General features: G+C 43.8%; 1 protein-coding gene and 1 non-coding gene across 2 annotated transcripts; both read left to right on the forward strand.

Annotated features, from left to right (window-relative positions):
• The first annotated feature begins 1,142 nt into the window (after positions 1-1,142).
• On the forward strand, positions 1,143-12,299 carry EIF5 (eukaryotic translation initiation factor 5). The gene is made up of 12 exons (XM_040410940.1): positions 1,143-1,270; positions 1,426-1,626; positions 3,875-4,154; positions 4,251-4,332; positions 5,827-5,999; positions 7,489-7,600; positions 7,877-7,998; positions 10,335-10,499; positions 10,576-10,737; positions 10,851-11,015; positions 11,199-11,333; positions 12,034-12,299. The coding sequence occupies exons 3-12, from the start codon at positions 4,083-4,085 to the stop codon at positions 12,124-12,126; spliced, it is 1,281 nt and encodes a 426-aa protein (XP_040266874.1). The 5' UTR covers positions 1,143-1,270; positions 1,426-1,626; positions 3,875-4,082; the 3' UTR covers positions 12,127-12,299.
• Positions 7,704-7,824, forward strand: LOC120982628. The gene has a single exon (XR_005774959.1). It is a non-coding gene; the product is annotated as a small nucleolar RNA SNORA28 (small nucleolar RNA).
• Positions 12,300-21,582: the final 9,283 nt, after the last annotated feature.

Here is a 21,582-nt window from a genome sequence, read left to right on the forward strand (position 1 = left end):
CGGGCCGCCCGCGGGGCTATTGTCCTGCACTCATAGGATCATGAGTGCGGGACAATAGCCCAGCGGGCGACCCGACGTGCACAGCATCATTATAATCTATGATGCTGTGCGCTCCTGATCAATACCGCTCACGGACCGTATATCTCGGAGGGCATACGGTCGTGTGTAAGAGCCTTAATACTGTACGGAGATCCATCTCCGTACAGTATTAAAATGTATGGTCTCCGAAGAGCTGTTATTTAGCGTTTGACTTCATTTAATAACTTCGGTAATTGATTTTTAATGTGGAGAACTACTTTAAACCGTACTGGGCTTCAGTTCCGAGGTACCAGGAGATGGATCTCCGTACAGTATTAATGTGAAGTTATGGACCAGGCGACTTCGGATGTAGTATCCAAAGCTTGCTTAGCTCATCACTAATTTGCGCTCTTCTTCATTAAAGGGGTATTCCTCTTGTTTCACGTTATCCCTTATGCACAAGATGGGGGATAACCATTAGATAGGTGGGGGTCCTACTGATCAGGAGAACAGGGTCCCTGTAACCCCGACCCCCGAAAAGAACAGAGCGGTCCCTCAATTTATTTCTATGGGAACTCCTATCACTTGTCTCCAGAATTCCCATAGAAATGAGTGGAGTGGCCGTACACATGTACAAATGGCTGCGGGGGGGTACAGGACCTCGTCCCCACGATTGGTGGGGGTTCCAGAGGTAGGACCCTTATACTGTGGATAAGGGATAGACCTCTGTATCTGTTAGGGGAGCACTGGCTCGGCTATTTTCATAGGTCCCGTAATGGAGAGGACACCGCTCATGCGCAGCACGGCTTTGAGACAGCAGTGGGTCCCTTGTGGCATATCTTATCCCCATTAATATATTTAAAGTGTTAAACGCTTGCTACAACAACTATAAATCGATAAAGCCCAAATCTCGCTTTCCTCCTGCCGTACACCTCGTCACATCTCCCCGTCCCCTGTCACACGCGGCAAACCAGCCACCTCTCGCGAGATCTCCGCCTTCTAGACCAACTCTATTCAGATAAGCGCCCTCCTGTGAGGGGGTTGCCAAACAAACGCCTCCCGATTGGCTGGGAGGAGAAAGGCCCCCTCGACCAATCGGAAACGACGGCGAATCCCTCCTCCACCCACACAGCGTCGGCCAATGAGCGCCGAGTATTTGAGTAGGTGGCGCCCGCCCACAGGTAGGCAGGTCTCTGGGCTGAGAGGCTTCGCTCACAGCGCCTCCGTACTAGAGAACTAGAAGCTTCTTGAGGTGAGTCGCTGCCATTGAGGAGTCATTAATTAGCCGTCCGGTGGACGCGGTGTGGCGGTTAACCCCTCCTCCGCCCATCTGTCTTATTACACCCGGCTGTGACTTCATCCTTCTCCCGCCAATGGAATTAACGATGTCCCCGGTTTGTGCCTCAGGTTCCTCACTCGGAGGGTGTCTCCCGCTTGGTGTTTAAAAATCTCCGGCTCCGCTCGGCCCGTGTCCAGTGCCGTGGCCAGCTCTGCGCTGTGCCGTCCTACACTCCGCGCTGTCTCCCGTTTGCTTCGTTCTGCCCTCCTCCCGTTCATCGCACCCAAGGGCGAGCAGCGTTGTGTTTATGTCTTTATTGGACGAAAACGGTGAGTATTCGGGGCGGGAGAGGGGGAGGGGGGGTGGGGGTGGGGAGGACGACGCCGCCGCTGAGGTAAAATGGCGGCCGCGCCTCATGACTGGAGGACGTGACGCAGGTGGCTGGGCCGGCGGGTAGGGGGTTTCTCGAGCGCTCTTTAAGGGGCGCCGGAGGAGAGGGGGCTGGGGGTGGTGGGGAGGGAGCCCCTCTTTAGGGTGAAACACCGTTGACAGGTAGCTGAGTGCTTCGGTGAAGGAGTGGGGAAGGGTTACTGCGCATGCGTGACCTGCCTAGGGCTGACTCAGTGCTACTGCAGTTGTGAGTCATACACCGCGCGCTCCCCCCTCCCCCGTGTGTTTGACTGGCGCTGCTCCCTGGGAGGGGGCTGGTCACGTGCTTCCCTTGCCCTCCGAGCCTTCTAGTACTACAGGTTGCACGCCCGATTACCACTGCAGATTAGGAAGGGAAGGGCGCATGCATGGAGGTGCATCTGGCACGTGTAGGTCAGGATTTCCGGGGGGGTGGTGTGTGCATGCATGATTTCAAGGGCAACTTCACCTTTGGACACTTGTGTTCCATTCTCTTACCTTGTACTTGTTGCACTGGGCTTCAGTCTGTTATTCTCCAGAGCTGCATTCAGTGTTCTGCTGGGTTTCTCTCCCAGCTGCTGTAAGACAGAGGAGGTACAGTTCTAGGGTGTAGAGGGTATTCTCATCCTAGCGGTGGGCTATGGGGGGGGGGTCCTAGAAGTAGAGGCCGTGGCTGATGGCCTAGGAGGGGGCGACCCACCTTCACTCTGCAGGATGATCTGGGCTGTGATACGGGGTGTGGTTGTGGAGAAGGTGGGGTTAATATGGGGCATAGAAGAAACCCTAAAAGCTGGGAATATTAGTATTTTTTTGTGCAAATGTTTCTTGCAGTTCTTTGCACTTGTGATGTGAGAAAGTAGTGGTTATCGGCATGGAGCGATAGATTACATCTAAAGGGGTATTCCAGTTAACTTATGATAGGGGAAACTGTTAATACAGATTCCTTCTGCAGCCAGGACGTTCTGGAAAGCTGCTAAATTGAGCAATTTTCTGAAGTAAGCTCCGAACATGAAGCAGTTTTAACCAATGGTGTGTTGTGGCTGGTGTTGGAAAGCGATCTGCTGCAAGGCAGTGTGGCTGTCCACGTGTGCAGTGTAAGTCTTGTGGCATAAAGGGGGTGGAACATGCTGGAGGCATTGACGTGTAAAGGTGGACTTACTTGCATGTTGCACTGGGATCTGCCGAGTGTATGGAGTTGTGCCAGCTCTTCCCTTGACATCAGGTTGGGAGGGGGGGGCTAGGTTTGTGCATGTGGGAGTACATGCCTGATCCGTTACTCATGGGAGGTACACTGCCGCTGGTTGTCTGGCAGTTGTTTATTATTCTGTCTCCACTGAGAATGCAAGTGTGCCCGACCCACCTGAGCGTGAGCTGCAGGCGCAATAGCAATGGAAGCTGAACCTTCTACATTTGCTTGTTCTTTTGGCAAAGCCGATTGTCCTTTGTTTGGTCAAATACATCGGTGCACTGTTTGGTTTGGCTTGGTCAGCTGCAGACCCGTTTATCAAGCGCTCCTGTTTTTAGGCTTTCATTTAGACGGGCGTATTTGCTTCACCTTTTGCAAACTGTTTATGAAGCACTTCCTGCATTAGATTAGGTGTATTGCTATTAGTCTGACCTCTAGTGGCTCTTTATCAGTACGACAGGTTCCTCCTGTTCGTGAAGACTGGTCCAATTGGTATGTGCATGGAAATGTGGTGCAAGTAAGCTGATAGTCTCATGAAAGTAGGCAAAACTCAAGACAGAAGTATGCCAGCCCCAGAGTGGAGATTAGATCTTTACTACTAAATAGGTTGGGAAAATGGGTGCAACAAAGAACTTCTGATTTAGTCTAAAAAATCAAAATGGGCAAACGAGGTGCAAATTCCTCAAACAGGCGCATTTTCAGTTGTAAATGAGACAAAAGTCAAACAGCATTTTTATACCTAAAAACAGGTGCAGACACTATAGTGTCCCACTTTGTAGACAATTGGTCTCCTCTGATTTTTTAACCCTTTGTATTTATTGCAGCAGGGTTTTCTGATTGTTAAATGAAATGGTAATTGGTGGTTAGTGTGCCCATCTCCATGTGTACAGTTCATTGTAGTAAAGACAAAACCTACTATAAGCTAGTCAGGCTGGTTCTACTACAGAAGGATGCAACAAAACCCTCTCTTTCTGTCCTTTCAGAGCTGTTGCGCAGCCATTGGTACCTGTATTGGGGAAACATAGCCTACAAACAAGAAGCTCACAGCCTCGGTGGCGAAATTATTTTCATGTCAGAGACCGAGAACTCTTGCAGTCGTTTATGTCATCCAGTCTTCTCCAGACAGAAGATACCAAAAAGTTGTAATCAAAGAGCTTTTCCTCATATTGAAAGAGCTACTAATAAACCAAAATGTCTGTCAACGTCAACCGCAGTGTTTTGGATCAGTTCTATCGGTACAAAATGCCCCGTTTGATTGCCAAGGTAATGTATCTACTGATCGCTGCAGACCTCTATCTGAATGCGTTGCCTGCTTTCTGTATTAATTTTGGACATTATTTTTTTTTTTTCATCCTTCAGGTAGAGGGCAAGGGAAATGGAATAAAGACAGTAATAGTCAACATGGTTGACGTTGCAAAGGCGCTTAATCGGCCTCCAACGTGTAAGTGAAGCTTTTCAAAGCAAGTGCAAATGGGTTTACCAGGAAAACTTCTTAAAGGAACCTGTCACCGGGATTTTGTGTATAGAGTTGAGGACATGGGCTGCTAGATGGCCGCTAGCACCTCTGCAATACCCAGTCCCCATAGCTTTGTGTGCTTTTGTTGTGTTAAAAAAACAACGATTTGATACATATGCATTAACCTGAGATGAGTCCTGTCCCTGACTCATCTCACAGGACTCATCTCAGGTTAATTTGCATATGTATCAAATAGGTTTTTTTTAACACAAAAAAAGCACACAGAGCTATGGGAACTGGGTATTGCAGATGTGCTAGTGGCCATCTAGCAGCCCAATATGTCCTCAGCTCTATACACAAAATCCTGGAGACAGGTTCCCTTTAAAGGGATGTATTAACAGGATAGGGGTTAAGTATCTGATCAGTGGCAGTCTGACCTCAAGGACCCCCACTGTTTATGTGAACAGGGGTCCAGTTATCCTGAATGTACTTGGGCATGCCCGCTGGCACTCCTTTCTTTCCATGGGACTGGCTGGGATCCCAGTGTTCAGACTACCACCAAACAGATACCCATGCCCGCTCTCCCCCACTCTTTAACTGCAGTGAAAATAAAGTATTACATGCCTGCTATTCAAATGTGTAACCATCTAGAAACCTCTGTGGCTCATGCAGTGATCCTGTCAGTCGTAGGCCCTAATGGGTTATCACGAGACATCCATCTTGCCTTTTTTTTTTTTGTACTGTTAGAGAAGTCTTGGCTACGAAACACTTCTTCTGGTGCCTGTACAGGGCATTTTATGGGCCATATGCCTAGATCAGCAATTTATGGCGGAGATCAGAATAACCGCCCTGTGCAGTGCTTGGGGTTGCAGACACGGCTGTAAGCATCTTACTTTCACTTTAACAGCTCGTAAGTAATGATGAGTGAATGTCATGTAATGAAGTCTATGGACATCATAACTGCTCCTTCTGGTTTCTGTTATGCAGGACTGGACGGATCCCTTATGATGGCCATAGTCTATTATGACATAATGCGTCTAAAGGCTTTCCGTTATGGTCTGTGGTAATGGAATCCATAATGCAATTCAGCATATACCTGAACTTGAAGTTTGCTCATCTCTGGTTATGAGCTGTCAGATCAGAGGTGAGGCTTCACATGAGCTGTCAGCTGAGTTCCTTGATGGGACACATTGTAAACAGCCTGAGAATCTCAGTGCTGTACAGAGTGGCTGAAAATTTAACAAAGACTAATTGAAAAAAATGTTTAGCGCAAAATGAGTACGATGCAATTTCAAAAGTTGTCCATAGCCTTTAAATCTCGCATATGACCCCGAGCTTAAGAAATCGATTTTGAGAATCCACCAGTTGACTAGTAGGAATATTTTTTTCTGAATTTAAAAGGTCATGTTGTAATATTCGCTTATTGTACACAAGTGATGATGGATTTGTGATGACCTTACACTGCATTTCCTTGACTAGATCCCACCAAATTTTTTGGTTGTGAGCTGGGAGCACAGACCCAGTTTGATGTTAAGAATGACCGTTTCATTGTCAATGGATCTCATGAGGCAAATAAGCTGCAAGACATGTTGGATGGATTCATTAAAAAGTTTGTTCTATGTCCCGAGTGTGAGAACCCTGAAACTGATCTGGTAAGTTGTATGTTTAACCATCTTAAAGGTGTCTGAGTAAAAAAAGTTGATAAATGCTGTAAATAAAATAAAATTACATCGTCGCTGTTTTAGGGTACTTTCACATTCGCTGCAGAGGATTCCGGCAGGCAGTTCAGTCGCCGGAACTGCCTGCCGGATCTGTCAAAACATATGCAGCCTAATGGCATTTGTCAGACGGATCAGGATCCTGATCCGTCTGACAAATGCATTGAAATGCCAGATCTGTTTCTCCGGTGTAATCTGGAAAAAACAAGATTCGGCTTATTTTTTTTTTTTTTTGTGGTCTGAGCATGTGCCGGATCCGTTTTGCCGACACTCGGGGCCGGATCTGGCATTAACTTATTTCAATGGGGGAAAAATGCCAGTTCCGGCATTTTGGACAGATAAAACCACAGCATGCTGCAGTATTATCTCCGTCCTGAAAAGTCAAAGACTGAACTGAAGACATCTGAACGGATTTCTCTCCTTTCAGAATGCATTAGCCCCTAGGACTGAACTCAATGCTGGAAAAGAAAAACCCAAGTGTGAAAGTACCCTTAGGTACAGAACGCAGCATTGACGTGCAGGTATATGGCATGCCACTGCTGCAGTCTGTGTATAAACTGCAGGACAAGGACTTGGTGCAGATCAAAGGCGTTAGTATGAAAGGTCTGGTTTTGGCTGTACAGAAAATCGCTGGTCAGCTTTACTAAGGCCACACATGGTGATAGACTTATCCTTGGTGGAATCACTACTGATTTCACTACTGATATAATATATTGAAAGGGTGAAAGCTGAGTGTGCTACAGATCTGAAAAATATCGCCACACTAGTCTTCCGGTTACATGTGAATGGCACATTCATAGCCCCATCCATATGTAGGGTTCTGTAGTCTGTTGCAGAGTCCAATCCCCAACCACAAATCCGCATACTGACAGCCAATGTTTTGGAGTAACACTGTCAGTGTTAATGTGGATTTAAACCTTTAGGTTTTTTAGGCTGCATAATAGGTTAAATGGCCAGCAGGATTTCAATATTGGCCCTTTCAGTAGAGCACAGACCTGTTGGGGTCCATTCACACGTCCGTAATTTGGGTCCATTTGTTCTACAATTTGCAGACCAATTCACTTTCAATGGGGCTGGAACAGATGCTAATCCGCATTTGCAGGATCCGGCTCCGTTTTTTCGGGATCCGCAATTCCGTTCCTGAAAAATAGAACATGTCCTATTGTCCGCAATTGCAGACCAGAAAAGGCATTCTCTATTAGTGTCTGATGTGCGTCTGCAGATTGCACATTGCAGGTGTCTGTTTTGCGGATCCGCAAAACTTACGGACGTGTGAATGGACCCTTAGGCTTTCTGATCAGTGACATCGGGGTACAGCATGGAGCTTTAGAGCCTTGCAATTTTATTGTTTAACCTGCTAATTTTGCTTTTGTTTGGGAAGATTGCTTAACTTTCGTACAAACCAATGTCCTTCTTGTTTCAGCATATCAATCCCAAGAAACAAACAATAGGTAATTCCTGCAAAGCCTGTGGTTATCGGGGCATGCTGGACACCAACCATAAGCTCTGTACTTTCATTCTCAAAAATCCACCAGGTAAATGCTGCTCATGTATGGATGTAATCTGTTGTAGCCTTAATCATTTGTTGTATTTCATGTGTTTTTTTTTTTTTCATGGTTTCCCAGCGTCTTGCAGTGCAAGCAACACTCTGTGACAGTTGCAACCCCATCTGTCCCAATTTATGCTTGCTAGAGAAATTAAGTTTATCCTATTCCAGTAATCTCTTTGTGAGGCCTACTGTTATAATGACTCGAACACAATCTATTATCTGGGGAGAAATGGCTGTACTTACAGGTGACTTCTCTTTGCAGAGAACACAGACAGTGTTACAGGCAAAAAAAAGGAAGACAAGAAAAACAAGCGGGTCAAAGAAAATGGTGCTGTAGAGAAAAACGAGACTGCCGTTCTAGCAGAATTAAATCCTCCACGTGTTGTAAGTATCGGTGTCTCCAGGCTGTTAGTATAGTGATCAAATTTGGTATGACGTGGGAGTTTTGTTATGTGGCATACACATGGACTTGAGGTCATACCTTCTATGCAAAGCTCCACACAGTAAGGAGCTTTGCTATTGGTTAGTTTCGATGGGCGCCGGAGCGATACAGCTCCCTGCAGCAGGGGGAAGTCGGCGGGAGCTGAAAGAAGGGGCCGGCTCCTGAGTCCCGATGCATGGGCAGTCATGTGTCGGCAAACATAGCTGAAGAGAATGCAGTGCTGGACAACTGCAGGGGAGCCCGGACATCCAGTCTGACCTGCACCACAAAGTGAAAGTGCAGCAATGTATCGATTGATGTATGTAGTGCAGTGTGTGTGATCTACACACTGAACCACATGCACCACACACATCTCGCACTGTGTGATGTATGTGCTGCAGTGTGTAGTAAATGCATAGCAGGCTATTATAGCCAAGTGACAAAGTACAGGGAAGATCTGCCATATTGGACTGGACTTTATCACTTTGCCATAATTGCTTCATGTTGGGCTACTTTCACACTAGCGTTTTTAATTCCGCTATTGAAATCTGTCATAGGATCTTAATAGTGGAAGAAGGCGACACAATGAAACGGAATGTACCAAAACACATTCCATTCCGTTTGGTTGTGCTCCCTTTGCAGACGGAATAACGCCGCGAGCAGTGTTTCTGTCCATGTGGTGCGGAGCAAGATGTAAAACTGATCCATCCCCCCCCATTGACTCAGTGGTGGTCATGACTGATCCGTCATGGCTGTAGAAGACATAATACAACCGGGTCCGTTCATGATGCATGCGGTTGTATTATGTTAACGGAAGCACTTTTGCATATATGACAGATCTGCAAAAACACTAATGTGACAGTAGCCTTAATTAGACCAGCAATGGTTCCCTGCATACACGCCTCTTAGGCCATGTTCACACAACCACTATGTTCTGCTCCGTTAGAGGAGCAGAACAATAAATTATGGAAGTGTTGTTGTATTTTTATCAGGTTTAAAGAGGACCTTTCATCAGAAAATAGTGTTGAATTCTTATACCACCTTATGGGGCTGCTCTCACTGATGTCCGGACTTTTTTTTTTTTTTTTCTCAAATGGACCCCACGTTTGGCCGCTACGCTCTGTTAGTTTAGTCGCCTCGTATGCAAATGAGGCGACGAAGTTATAGTAGGCGTTGTTCTCTAAGTTCTGGTGGGCGCGGTTATGCTCTCCCTGGCAGCGAGCGCATCCATTCGCAGTGCCCCGCTCTTAGCCATGGAGAAGGAGCTCAAGTTCTTGCGAGAACTTGAGCTTCTAGACATCCGGACCGAGCACCATCTTGGAGTCCCCAGTACTTTCGTACTCCTCGGCTAAAAAATGCTAACAGTATTTTTACTCTTCGGGAAAAAATGTAGCGCCACCTCTGGCTACAGGACTTCCAAAAAAAATGGCTGAGCTACCATTCTCGGTGTGCACTCTAATTCTGGAGGTCCCATTCTCTAGGTAGGTGAAGGGGTCTCCTCAGTTGCATCTAGCTGGCATTGGTGGCATATCCTAATGATATGCCATCAATGTCCCAGATGAGCCACCTTTAAATTTGTGTCAATTTTTGGTTTTAGTGGGAACCTTCTGTGTTTAATACCAGTGAATATAAATCTGTCCTGCTTATGTGGTGGTCAGTTAAGTGCTTGGCTCACTGCAAAACCTGACTTGTATGCTGAGATCAGTCCCCTGTCCTAAAAGTTTACAATTCCATGATGCCCGCTTGCAGTCTGAGATGGTGATGCAGAAAGTGTAATAAAAGCATGTAACCTTTTTTATTAAATATTTTAATGCCCTTAGTACATGGTTATTGATTTGATCTCTTGTGATGTTGGGAAACTAGTGTTTAGCATTTAAAAAGGTTTTCCAAGACTATACCTATCCAGATGTTGTCAGTATTATCTGATTGGTGGGTGTTAACCCCCCCCCCCCCCCCCCCCCCAGATCTGCTCCTGTAAGTGCTGTGGCCTACTCGCCAAGAACAGTGAAGTACCTTGTATAGTGGCAGTGCTAGGTATCCCCCTCAGGCCCCATTCACTTCTATGGGGCTGAGCTGCACCTAGATCACATGACCATGACATCACTGGCCTAGGAAAAGCTGAGAGAAGGCAGCGGCTCACGGGAGCGCTGATGCCTTCTCAAAGGTGGGTGTTGGACCTCCGATCAGATACTGATTATCATCTGTATTAAAGTCTTGGAAAACCCCTATGACTTTTGAAAACTCTAGCTATGGGATATTAAGAAGTACACTTTTTTTTTTTTTTTTTTTTTTTTTTTAGGATGGAAAGGAGGATGATGATGAAGACTGGGGAGAAGACACATCCGACGAAGCTCAGAGGCGCAGAATGGAGGAAATAAGTGAACATGCAAAAAATCTCACTCTGAGTGAGGACTTGGAGAGACCCGTGGAGGAAAGAGTAAACATGCTTTTTGACTATGTGAAGGTAAGATCAAGAAGTCATTTGCTAACGCATTGCTGACATTAGAGGGTCTGAGCTAACGTGGTGTATTATCTTACAGAAAAAGAAGGACGAAGGTATTATCGATTCTTCTGACAAAGAGATTCTGGCTGAAGCTGAAAGACTTGACGTAAAGATTTTCGGACCTTTGGTCTTAACTGAAGTTCTCTTTGATGACAAGATTAGAGACCAGATAAAGAAATACCGACGACACTTCCTACGTGTAAGTGTCCTAGAGTCATAGCGCTTAGTCAGCTGAACCTCCATCTGTAAAAACTATTGTATATTAGATTTGTTTGACTTTTAATCATTTAATTTTTAATTTTTTCTTTTTAGTTTTGCCACAACAACAAGAAAGCACAGAGATACCTACTCAATGGCTTTGAGTGCGTTGTGCATATGCACCAGGCACAGCTTCTCTCAAAAATACCACATACATTAAAGGAAATGTATGATGCAGATCTCTTGGAAGAAGAGGTGATCTTCAGCTGGGCTGAGAAGGTACTGCCGTCTGACTTGCATTGACTATAGCTACTGATCTAGGTGAAGAATTCTAATTCTAGTCTTCGTTCACTTTATCAACATGCTTCAGTTGCATAAAATGGTATAAGGCTTTGTGTAAGTCTTAAACTCTGCTGAGGATAAGGATTTGTTACTTGTTAATTAACAGTTTTCTTTTCACAGGCATCAAAAAAATACGTCTCTAAAGAGCTTGCCAAAGATATAAGGGTGAAGGCAGAGCCCTTCATTAAATGGTTGAAGGAAGCTGAAGAGGAGTCTTCTGGAGATGACGATGATGAGGAAGATGAAAATATTGAGGTAAGTTTAGAATAGCATGAACTTATTGCAGTCTATACAGGACTTGTGTAATTCAAGCAGCACTGGAACAATTTAGGCTTGGTCTCAATGTCGCAGTGTAGCTGGACCCTTATGGTACAGAAAACGTCATGGCTGCCCTGTGATCTAAGCTAAATTAACCCCCTTAATGACAATACACCTTATTCAACAGTGTTTTTACAGCATAAGATAGTCCAGTTCTGCCTTGGATTGAAGCTGTTTAACCCCTTTGGTCACCAAGGTGATGTGTCACTGACATGATGAAGGGAGACTTGCCCCGGGGCTCTGTACAATAAGCCTCTGCCCTTTCAGCTGGTGCCAGTGACACGTGCAATAACAGATTGACAAAGAGTAAACTGTAGTTTTCTGCCAGTTATAAAATGAGTCGTTACCTGACCAACTCTCCATTCCATGTTCATACTATACTTGGATTACTTTCACAGTACCTCATGTACCTCCCTAAACAGCACCCCAAAAAAAGTTGGCCTCAATGTTAAGCGGTTGTTTCTGACATGCAGAGGCCAAAACAAAAATGTGTAGCTGACCATTCAAGCCCAAACCTAACAGGCCATGAAGAGGTTAATTAACCTGTAGCATTTGCTGCTTGACTCTGTGTAGAACATCTAGATGTAAGCAGTTGTTGCTATATAGCCTTTTGTCTAATCAAGCCTTGTTTCCACAGGTTGTATATTCGACGAGCGTGAGCGTTCCTAAAGTGGAGACTATAAAGTCGCCTGTCGAGAAGGACGATGATATTGACATCGATGCCATTTAAAGTTCACATAAAGAAGTTCACCTCTTGCTTTTTCTGCCTGAAGTGCGACATGTATGTGAATGAGCTGCACTAGCTGAACATCGCTCTACACTTTTGTAGGCTTGGTTTCTTTCTACTGTGATTTGGTCTTTTAATAACTAAGCTTCACTAATTAAAAGTGCATAGAACAATGACTTTGTTTTTTGTGTTTTTTTTTTGTCTGTAGCATGTAATTCCTTCCTAAATTCCAGTGTTTTGTGCACATTTATACAGTTGTGAATAAAGGTTTCGTTTTTGATCACTGCATTATAGAGTTTTTATTCTGGCAGCAAAGTCTTAAATGTGAGAATTGCTTCCCATTTTGATATGGCTTGAAGAGCTGATGTACACGACCATGGTTAGCCCGATTCATGTATCCCCTTGACCCACATTGTCTGGATCCTAGTAATTCATGATGGACAGTTCTGTGATTGTACTGTATGCACATCATGTGAGTACAGTACAATAGTCGTGATCAGATATCCTAAAACACTGCAGTCAGTTTGGGTCCAGGAGATTCAGCCAACATACGGACCCAGGCTCACCATGGTCGTGTGAATCTAACTCCAAGTTTGTGTACACGGAGGAAAAACTTGCTGTATATTTGTCACAAAATCAGGAATTTGAGGTTGACTCTCAGACCCCAGTCAGTGCTGGTTAATCTGCAGGAGACTACCTGGCCACACTTTCTGTATATACAGATGTGCCCATACTTTAAGGGGTATTCTGGTTATCCCCTGTCCACAGGATGGAGGGTAGCAGATCGGTGGGCTTCCTACCACTGGGAACACCCACTGACCATGAGAATGGGGACCCCAAATGCCATGGAGCCTTGAAAAATGGACTGAGCAGCCGGTCTTAAGGGTGCCGCTCCATAAATATCAGGGGGCTCCACAGGGTATGGGACCCCTCCTGTTCTTGTGATCATTAGGGGTCCTAGTGGTAGGATCCCACTGAACTCGTAGTAATCCTATGGATAGGGGTATAACTGGAATACCTCTTTAATTTATCTCACACATTTGATACACTCCTGCAGACGTGACATGCACATTTCAATTTATCTGCTTTTAAAACACTGATGCCTCCTAAAAGTTATTACTTTACATTCCCCATACGTCTACTTCATGTTTGGATCCTTATGTAAACTTTTTTTTTTTTTGGGAACGTTAGAAAGCTTAGAAGCAAATCTTGAATTTCCAAAACCCACTTTTTAAGGACCAGTTCAGGTCTGAAAGAGGACCTTTCATGTGTGTGATTTTTAAATATGCCTCGCTGGATTTCTCCCGCTCAGTATGCTAATACTGGGCATCGGAGCAATGAGGAGGAGACGGTCTCCTTCTCCCTGGCTGTAGTGCAAAAATACCGCCCTGGGTCCTTAAGGTGTTAATCTTATACACTTAGATTTTTCTTTTCATACAGAAATTGACCTGCAGTGTGGATTTAGAACATAGGCAATGACAGGGTGAGATCTGTAGCAAATCCACATACACAAAATGCTCCAACTCCAGGAATTTCTGTCGCACGTAATGTTTTTTTTTATTCGCACACCTAGGCCCAGATTTACTAACCTCTGGTACTCCAGCTGTTGTGAAACTATAACTCCCACAATGCTCCATTCACGTGTATGGGAGTTGGAAGAACAGCTGAGTATGTCACATGCTGGGAGTGTCGAAGGTTGTTGATCCCTGTGTGTAGATTGCCGGCTGTCTAGACATGCACCAAATTTATCATGGCGGCTCAGGCTGGATGATGGTGTGTGTGCGATAGTCAGGCGGCACTGCGTGCTGGTCAATGGGTGCTCGGTGTGTGCGGATGTAATCCCGTTTCAGAAAAAAAATAACATTTTCTGAGTTCGGTAAATTGTTTTTTTTACAGTAGAAATTAATTTGAAATTACCCAAAGTAATAACTTCAGCTCATCCGAGGCAATACATTCTAATCCTGTACAGAGCGCTAACTCCGAACAGTATTCAAACAAAGTATTATGTGAATCGACTTTGGATGTTTAATCCGAAGTTGATTCGCTCATCCATAGTTATCATAACTTCCTGGATAATGGAGAAGTCACCATATTGACATGTCTGTCAGTACTTTATGTAACTAACCCTCATGTAGAGCAGCATAGATCAGTTTCCCCTTTAAGTCCCACCAGGCAATGCTGCTCATGGCTTGTGTACTTTCCACGTGGCCTCCACTCACAAACTGACACGGAGCACTGATATTGCAAAATACGTCAGTACTATGTTAAAATGGATAGTGGAAGTAACCACAAAGGTAATTTTGAAGAATAAAAAGCGCCCTCTGCTGGAAGAAGTGTGAATAGCGGCCATCTGTTTGACAGTGGGATGCCTTCTAATACCAGACCTCTACATTGCAAGAACGCAAGTGATTTTGTGGATCAGCATTAAAGTGGTTGTCACATGACAACAACTTATCCCCTATTCACAGGGGGTATAAAGAAGTAAAGATCTCGCGCATGCGCGAAATCTTAGAAGAAATATGTATCTGTTTGTCGGTTATAATGCAGTATGAAGTTGCATTTATCGAAAAAATCTAAGTCGTAGCGCATGCGCGGCATAATCTTGGAACATGCGCAGACCCTCATAGATTGAAATTGGGACTAAGTCCAGACGCTTGCGCACCGGGATATCTCCCGACGCGAAAGTATGATGAACTAAGCTGAAATAGAACTAAGTCCAGACGCATGCGCACCGGGATGTTTCCCGACGCGAAAGTATGACGAATCAACTACGGATGTGGTGAGTGGTTGGATTGTCTCTCTGTCACACGAGCGGCTGATATTGATTGGATGTTGAATAAAGAAACACCCACCCCTAGAGGTTAAAAACTCCTATTTGTCTAGCGCTCGTGTTGACAGTAGCTCCATTTCCCCTGAAGACGCCACATCTGTGGCGAAACATGTTGGGGGAGCTGCAATCTAAGTTTTAGTTAGGTGCAGTTGAAACTATGTGTCCGAGCGTGGTTTGACTGCAGACATAAAGGCAGGGAGTCGCAACAAAACTGAATACAATATGTGTAAAAGATGGCCTAGAATGTAAAAGCGACCGCATATGACCTATATTATTGCGATCTATATAGACATTAATATAATAACCCAGCCAATACCTTAAAGAGCTGGCAAGTAGAAACAATAAGGGTGTCATAGCAGCACCTATTGGAAGTATAGACGCATGTGATTTATATAGGTGAAGTAACCTATATCCCACATTGCCTGTAAATTTTAAAATAGGATTTTTCTTTTTCTTCCCGATATATTTCAATCAGCAAAAACAATAAATGTTATGTTTTAAAACGGAAAACTAGTAGCCTATGGCTAATTGAACTTTATTATTTATCACTTCCCGGGTCTAAAGGGTCCTTGAAGGAAATTGATGATTCAGCGGTTAACCCCCTCAAAACCCAGACCCATATACGGTGAAGGAGCTAGTTCTCCAATTCACTGCTAGGTATTCCCCCAATTAGATTCGTTGAAAGACGAAATAGATCCCGTAATGTTATAAAAGCGAGCCCATAGTTGATGCCTGGATATTATATAGCGGAAAAAGATAAAAAACAAAAAATAAGTGTTTCAGATGACCTGGGATGGCAGGCTTCCTTAACCCCTTAGTGACCAAGCCTGTTTGGGCCTTTATGACCAAGCGTTTTTCTTCCTTTTTTTATGGTCTCGTTCCAAGAGCTATAACTTTTTTATTTTTTCATCTATATAGCTTTATGAGGGCTTGTTTTTTACGGGACAAGTTGTAGTTTTTAATGGCGCCATTTTGGGGTACACATAACTTTCTGATTAACTTTTATTAACTCTTTCTGGGAGGGAGATAGGGAAAAATAGCAATACTGCCACTGCGTTTTTACATTATACATTTTTTGGCGTTCATTTTTCGGTACAAATAACATAATATCTTTATTCTCTGGGTCAGTACGATTACAGTGATACTAAATACTTATAATTTTGTTTACGTTTTACTACTTTTTTTGCAATAAAACACCTTTTATTAACCAAAAAAATAATTTTGCATTGCGACTTCACAAGACCCATAACTTTTTTTTATTTTTTTATATGGAATTGTGTGAGGGCTTGATTTTTGAAAGACGACTTGTATTTTTCATTGGTATGATTTTGGAGTAAATGCCGCTTTTTGATCGCTTGTTATTACGTTTTTTTTCGGTGGAAACTAAGAATAAATTCGAAATTCTGTCTTTTTTTATTTTTTATTTTTTACGGCGTTCACCATAGGGGATAATTTATGTAATATTTATGTAGTCCCGGTCGTTACGGACGCGGCAATACCAAACATATGGGGGATATTTTCTTTTTGCAATTTTTTTCATTGAAAAGCGTATTTTCAATGGAAAAAAACCCATATTTTTTTATTTTATGGAATTTTTTTTATTTGATAAATGTGTATTTTTTTTCTATTTTTTTTACTACTTAATAGTCCCACAAGGGGACTATAATATACAGTATTTTGATTGCTTTTAAAATGTAATGCATTATCTCTATAATGCATTGCATTTCAATAGCAATGCTATTCGAACATTGACCAGCAGGCTGCGCCAGAGAGGCACAGCCTGCTGGAAGTAACGGAAGAAAGGCTCGGGGCCCTGATTGGAAGCAAGGTAAGCTTCCCAGCACATCAGCACCCCGCGATCGCATTTTCGGGGTGCTGATGGGAGACAGAGGGAGTCCGCTCCCTCTGTCACCACTTTACATGCAGCGGGCGCCATTGCGCCCGGCATGTAAAGGGTTAAACAGCCCGGATCGGCACTCCTGCCGTTCCGGGCTGTTAGAGCAGGGACCCGGCTCTCATGTGAGAGCCAGGTCCGCGCTCACCGCTGCACGGGGGAGCCGTGCAGCGCTTAAACTGGACCGCCGTAAAAACGCGGCAGCCCAGCCTAAGGCCCTTTAGTGACCGCCGTAAAAACACGTATGGGTGGTCACTAAGGGGTTAAACAAAAATTGAGCCTGGATAACCTCACTATAGAAGCAAGCCAAGTGTTCTCTAGTGCCCATATACCTCTGGGCCAGACAGATATAAATATTGCTCTCAGGAACTTGAACAAAACATATAGTCAACATGTGCGCAAACCATATATACAACAGGGTATGGTATATAGAGGATTGCGTATTCCTCTAAGACCAAATGCGCACTTAGAAGATATCCTCAATTTACAAAGGGCTGGGAAGGCCTACTGACAGAGTGTTCATTGAGACTGTTGAAGTACTTAGCAGAATACGAAAAAGAGTTTTTCAAGAAGGTAGACCAACAACTAGAAAAAGAGATTAGGGAAATACAGGAATTTAGCCAACATCCAGAGTTCCTTGACCTTGAACAAAAAATAAAGAAAAATATAGATACATTACAAAACGAAATAAAGGAAAGGAAACACGGAAAATACATGAGAGATCGTACTGATTTTGAAAGTGATAGAGTGTACATCTGGAGGAATAGAGTTAATAATAGAAACCCACAAAGGAGATATAGGGACAATTCAGAAACGGAGACCTCAGGCACAGAAGGGTCAGGCTATAGCTCTACTGGGCAGGGGAATCGTTTTAAGGGGATAAAACGTAAAACTAAGAAGAGACAGTACCCCCCCAAATAAATCCTCTTTAGAGAGACATGAACCCCCTCAAACATGCCCGAGAGGAACAGCAGCAATACAAAGTACACCAGATCAGAACATCACTACAGGAATGACTCTCACCCAACCCTGTGCGTCATCATCTATACAACCCTTCTCGTTTGGTCCATCTCAAGGGGGGAATATAGGCCAAGGCCTGCCAATGTTCCAACCTTCCACAACACAACCCCCAATCTCAACGCACCCGACCCAGGCAAATATGGGCTCAGGGGAAAAAATTACCTCTATTGCCCCCCTTTTTTTAGGGCAAGCAGGGGTCCAACTGAGGGACCGGGAAAGATGGGGCTACAGCAAATAGCTGTAACAACATGTAATGGCGATCAAGATCAAGATGACAAACAAATTATAAACTTCTCAACACATGTAATAACATCATCACAGAAGACTCTCTTAAGTAAAGGCCTTACCTTTTCACCGGTGCCACAGTGCGATAAATTCCTGTGGATCAAGGACATCAATCTCTTCGCACGAAAACTGGTCCTGCACAAAATACACAAACAAGAAGAACATGATGCAAGAAAATTGTATGAGAATGAAAGAAGATGTGTAGAGATGCTGGAAGAACTACAGAAAGAGAGTGAAGGTTATCAGATCATTCCTGATCCCCCATTCTCCACACTTAAACCAAAATCGAGAATCACTCCACAATTTACACAGTTTCAGGAAATAGAGACTTTTGTTGACTTGGTCACACACGATATTAAATCATTAAAAATGAGGAAAGATCATATAGAATCCAACCTGAGCATCCAAGAACAGGAAGCCTTGGAGTCCTTAAAAAATAACGATAACATCATAATAAAACCTAGTGATAAAGGGGGCAACATAGTCATTCAAGACAAAAAGGACTATGTTGAGATGGTGCTGAGACTATTGAGAGACAAGAAAACATACAGGTCCTTACCTAATGACCCTACAAAGGAATACCCGACAGAACTCAAAGATCTGCTATATCAGGCACTTCAAGAAAATATAATAACGAAAGATGAATACCAATATCTATATAACAAAAATCCCACGATCTCTACCTTCTATGCCTTACCAAAGGTACACAAGGACAGGAGACCAATTCCAGGGAGACCTATAGTCTCGGGTAACGACAATTTAACACAGGCTATCAGCGAATATGTCGATCAGATATTAAGACCGTTTGTGACCACTCTTCCCTCATATATCAGGGACACTAAAGACCTTCTTCTGAAAATAAACGATATCACTTTGACACCTCACACCATCTTAGCAAGTCTGGATGTAGAATCACTCTACAGTAACATCCAGCACACATTAGGGATACACGCGGCAGAATATTATTTAAACACTAGAAGCCAAAATTTTAAGAAGCACAATAAGTTTGTCTTGTCATCACTTATGTTTGTTTTAGAACACAATTATTTTGTTTTTCAGGGACAATTTTACAAACAAATCAATGGTACTGCGATGGGGACGTCATGTGCCCCAACGTACGCTAACCTATTCCTAGGGTGGTGGGAGAATAGCCACGTATTCACGGAGAAAATGTCGCCGTATATCTGCCACATAATATTCTGGGGCAGATATATCGACGACATTCTCATCCTCTGGGATGGGGGTCACTCCTTGTTTCATGAATTCACTCTATTGAACAATAATGATATCGGTATGAAATACACTTACGAAATTCAGGACAAGGAGATTGTGTTCCTGGACCTGAAAATAAAGAAAACAGAAGGTGGTCAGCTGACAACAGAGGTGTATTGAAAAACCTACCTCAACAAATAGTTACCTACATTGGGACAGCTGGCATCCCTCCCCCCTGAAAAGGGGAATTCCTGTAGGCCAATATCTGAGGGCACGCCGGAATTGCTCGGATGACACCTCTTTTAGTAGAGAGAGTGAACAACTTCTCCAAAGGTTCAAGAAGAGAGGATATCCTAATAGATCCCTGAAAAGAGCATACAATAGAGCTAATAGGGTGGATAGAGAGGATTTACTCAAAGTTACGCCACCCAAAAAGAGTGAAGTGATTAGATGTATAGGGACATATGATGGATATAATAGAGAGATCTATGGCATCCTTAGAAAATACTGGCACATAATAAAATCTGATAGAGACTGGGTATGATACTTACTCCAAATCCATTTGTGACATATAGAAGAGGCCCAAATTTAAAAGATCAGTTGGTCCATAGCCATCTTCTGGAGAAGGGTGTCAACCCTGGAATATCAAAGGAGAGATATCGAGGCTCATCATCTTGTGGAGATTGTTTCCTTTTGCAAATATATCCCACGTATCAAGAAGTTTACTAATCCTGTGGATAAAAAATAATACGAAATAAGACAGCTTATTACTTGTAAAACACAGGGAGTGATTTATGTGGCCTCCTGTCCATGCCCCAAACTATATGTGGGCAAAACTATACAAGAGCTGCGACGCCGCATCTCAGGTCATCTGAGCACTATTGAGACCGAGAAAGATACACCTATAGCTAGGCACATAAAATATTTTCATGGTAATAAGAGCTCTGTCCTACGTTTTTAGGGTATTGAGAAAATATCCCTGGGACCAAGAGGAGGCAAGCTGGACAAAAAACTCTTAAAAAGCGAGGCTCGCTGGATATACAGACTGGGCACTATGAGCCCACAGGGACTGAATGAAGGATTTTCCTTCACAGCATTTATATAATTATATACTTTAACCGGAGGAACCCTAGAATACAATATTATAATGTTGAAACAATGTAAAAATATTCTTGCAGTAGGAAGAAGAGGAGAATCCAGAACCACCACCACATAAAATCCATGTAAAATAAGATGACGGCGTATGGACTTGGTAGAGAATACATTGGATTATCGGCAGGAAAAGATTTTGCGCATGTGCGAATACTTGGAGGAAATAAGCATCTAGTCTTCGATATGACCGTAGTAGGAAGCTATGACTAAAGGAAAAATCTAGGTTCAAGCGCAAGCGCGGCACCACCATATGAGCATAAATATGTTCAATGAGAATAAGATCTCGCGCATGCGCGATGCCTTAGAAGAAAAAACATAGACTTTCGGATATACCGTAGTATGAAGCACGACCATAGAAAAAATCTAAGTCGAAGCGCATGTGTGGTATAATGAATAAAGAAGTAAAGATCTCGCGCATGCGCGAAATCTTAGAAGAAATATGTATCTGTTTGTCGGTTATAATGCAGTATGAAGTTGCATTTATCGAAAAAATCTAAGTCGTAGCAGACCCTCATAGGTTGAAATTGGGACTAAGTCCAGACGCATGCGCACCGGGATATCTCCCGACGCGAAAGTATGATGAACTAAGCTGAAATAGAACTAAGTCCAGATGCATGCGCACCGGAATACTTCCCGACGCGAAAGTATGACAAATGAAGCCGAAATAGGACTAAGTCCAGACGCATGCGCACCGGGATGTTTCTGTCACGGCGGACAGGAAATCAGATACACAGACAACCAAATACACAAGTGTCTAGGCCAGATGCTGGGGACAGGTCACCTCCTAGCACATCCCTGACTTCTCTCCCTATGCTGCGAAGCCCACATTCAGACCTTAATGGTAGGAATGAAGTGTCCTCGTGCCTGGACTGCAAACACCCTAGAATCCCTGAGATGGTGAAAGGGGATAAGGGGCAGAAGACACACAAATAGCCTAGACCGCAAACAACACAAACAGAAATCAAACTTATCTGAGCTGGAACAGACAATCCTTCCTTCCTTGAATCCAAGGCCAGACTGAAAGCTATAACCCGCACGGCCCTCTGGGATTGAAGGCAATTTAAGC

The sequence above is a fragment of the Bufo bufo genome, chromosome 11, assembly GCF_905171765.1.
Source record: "Bufo bufo chromosome 11, aBufBuf1.1, whole genome shotgun sequence".
NCBI lineage: Eukaryota > Metazoa > Chordata > Amphibia > Anura > Bufonidae > Bufo > Bufo bufo.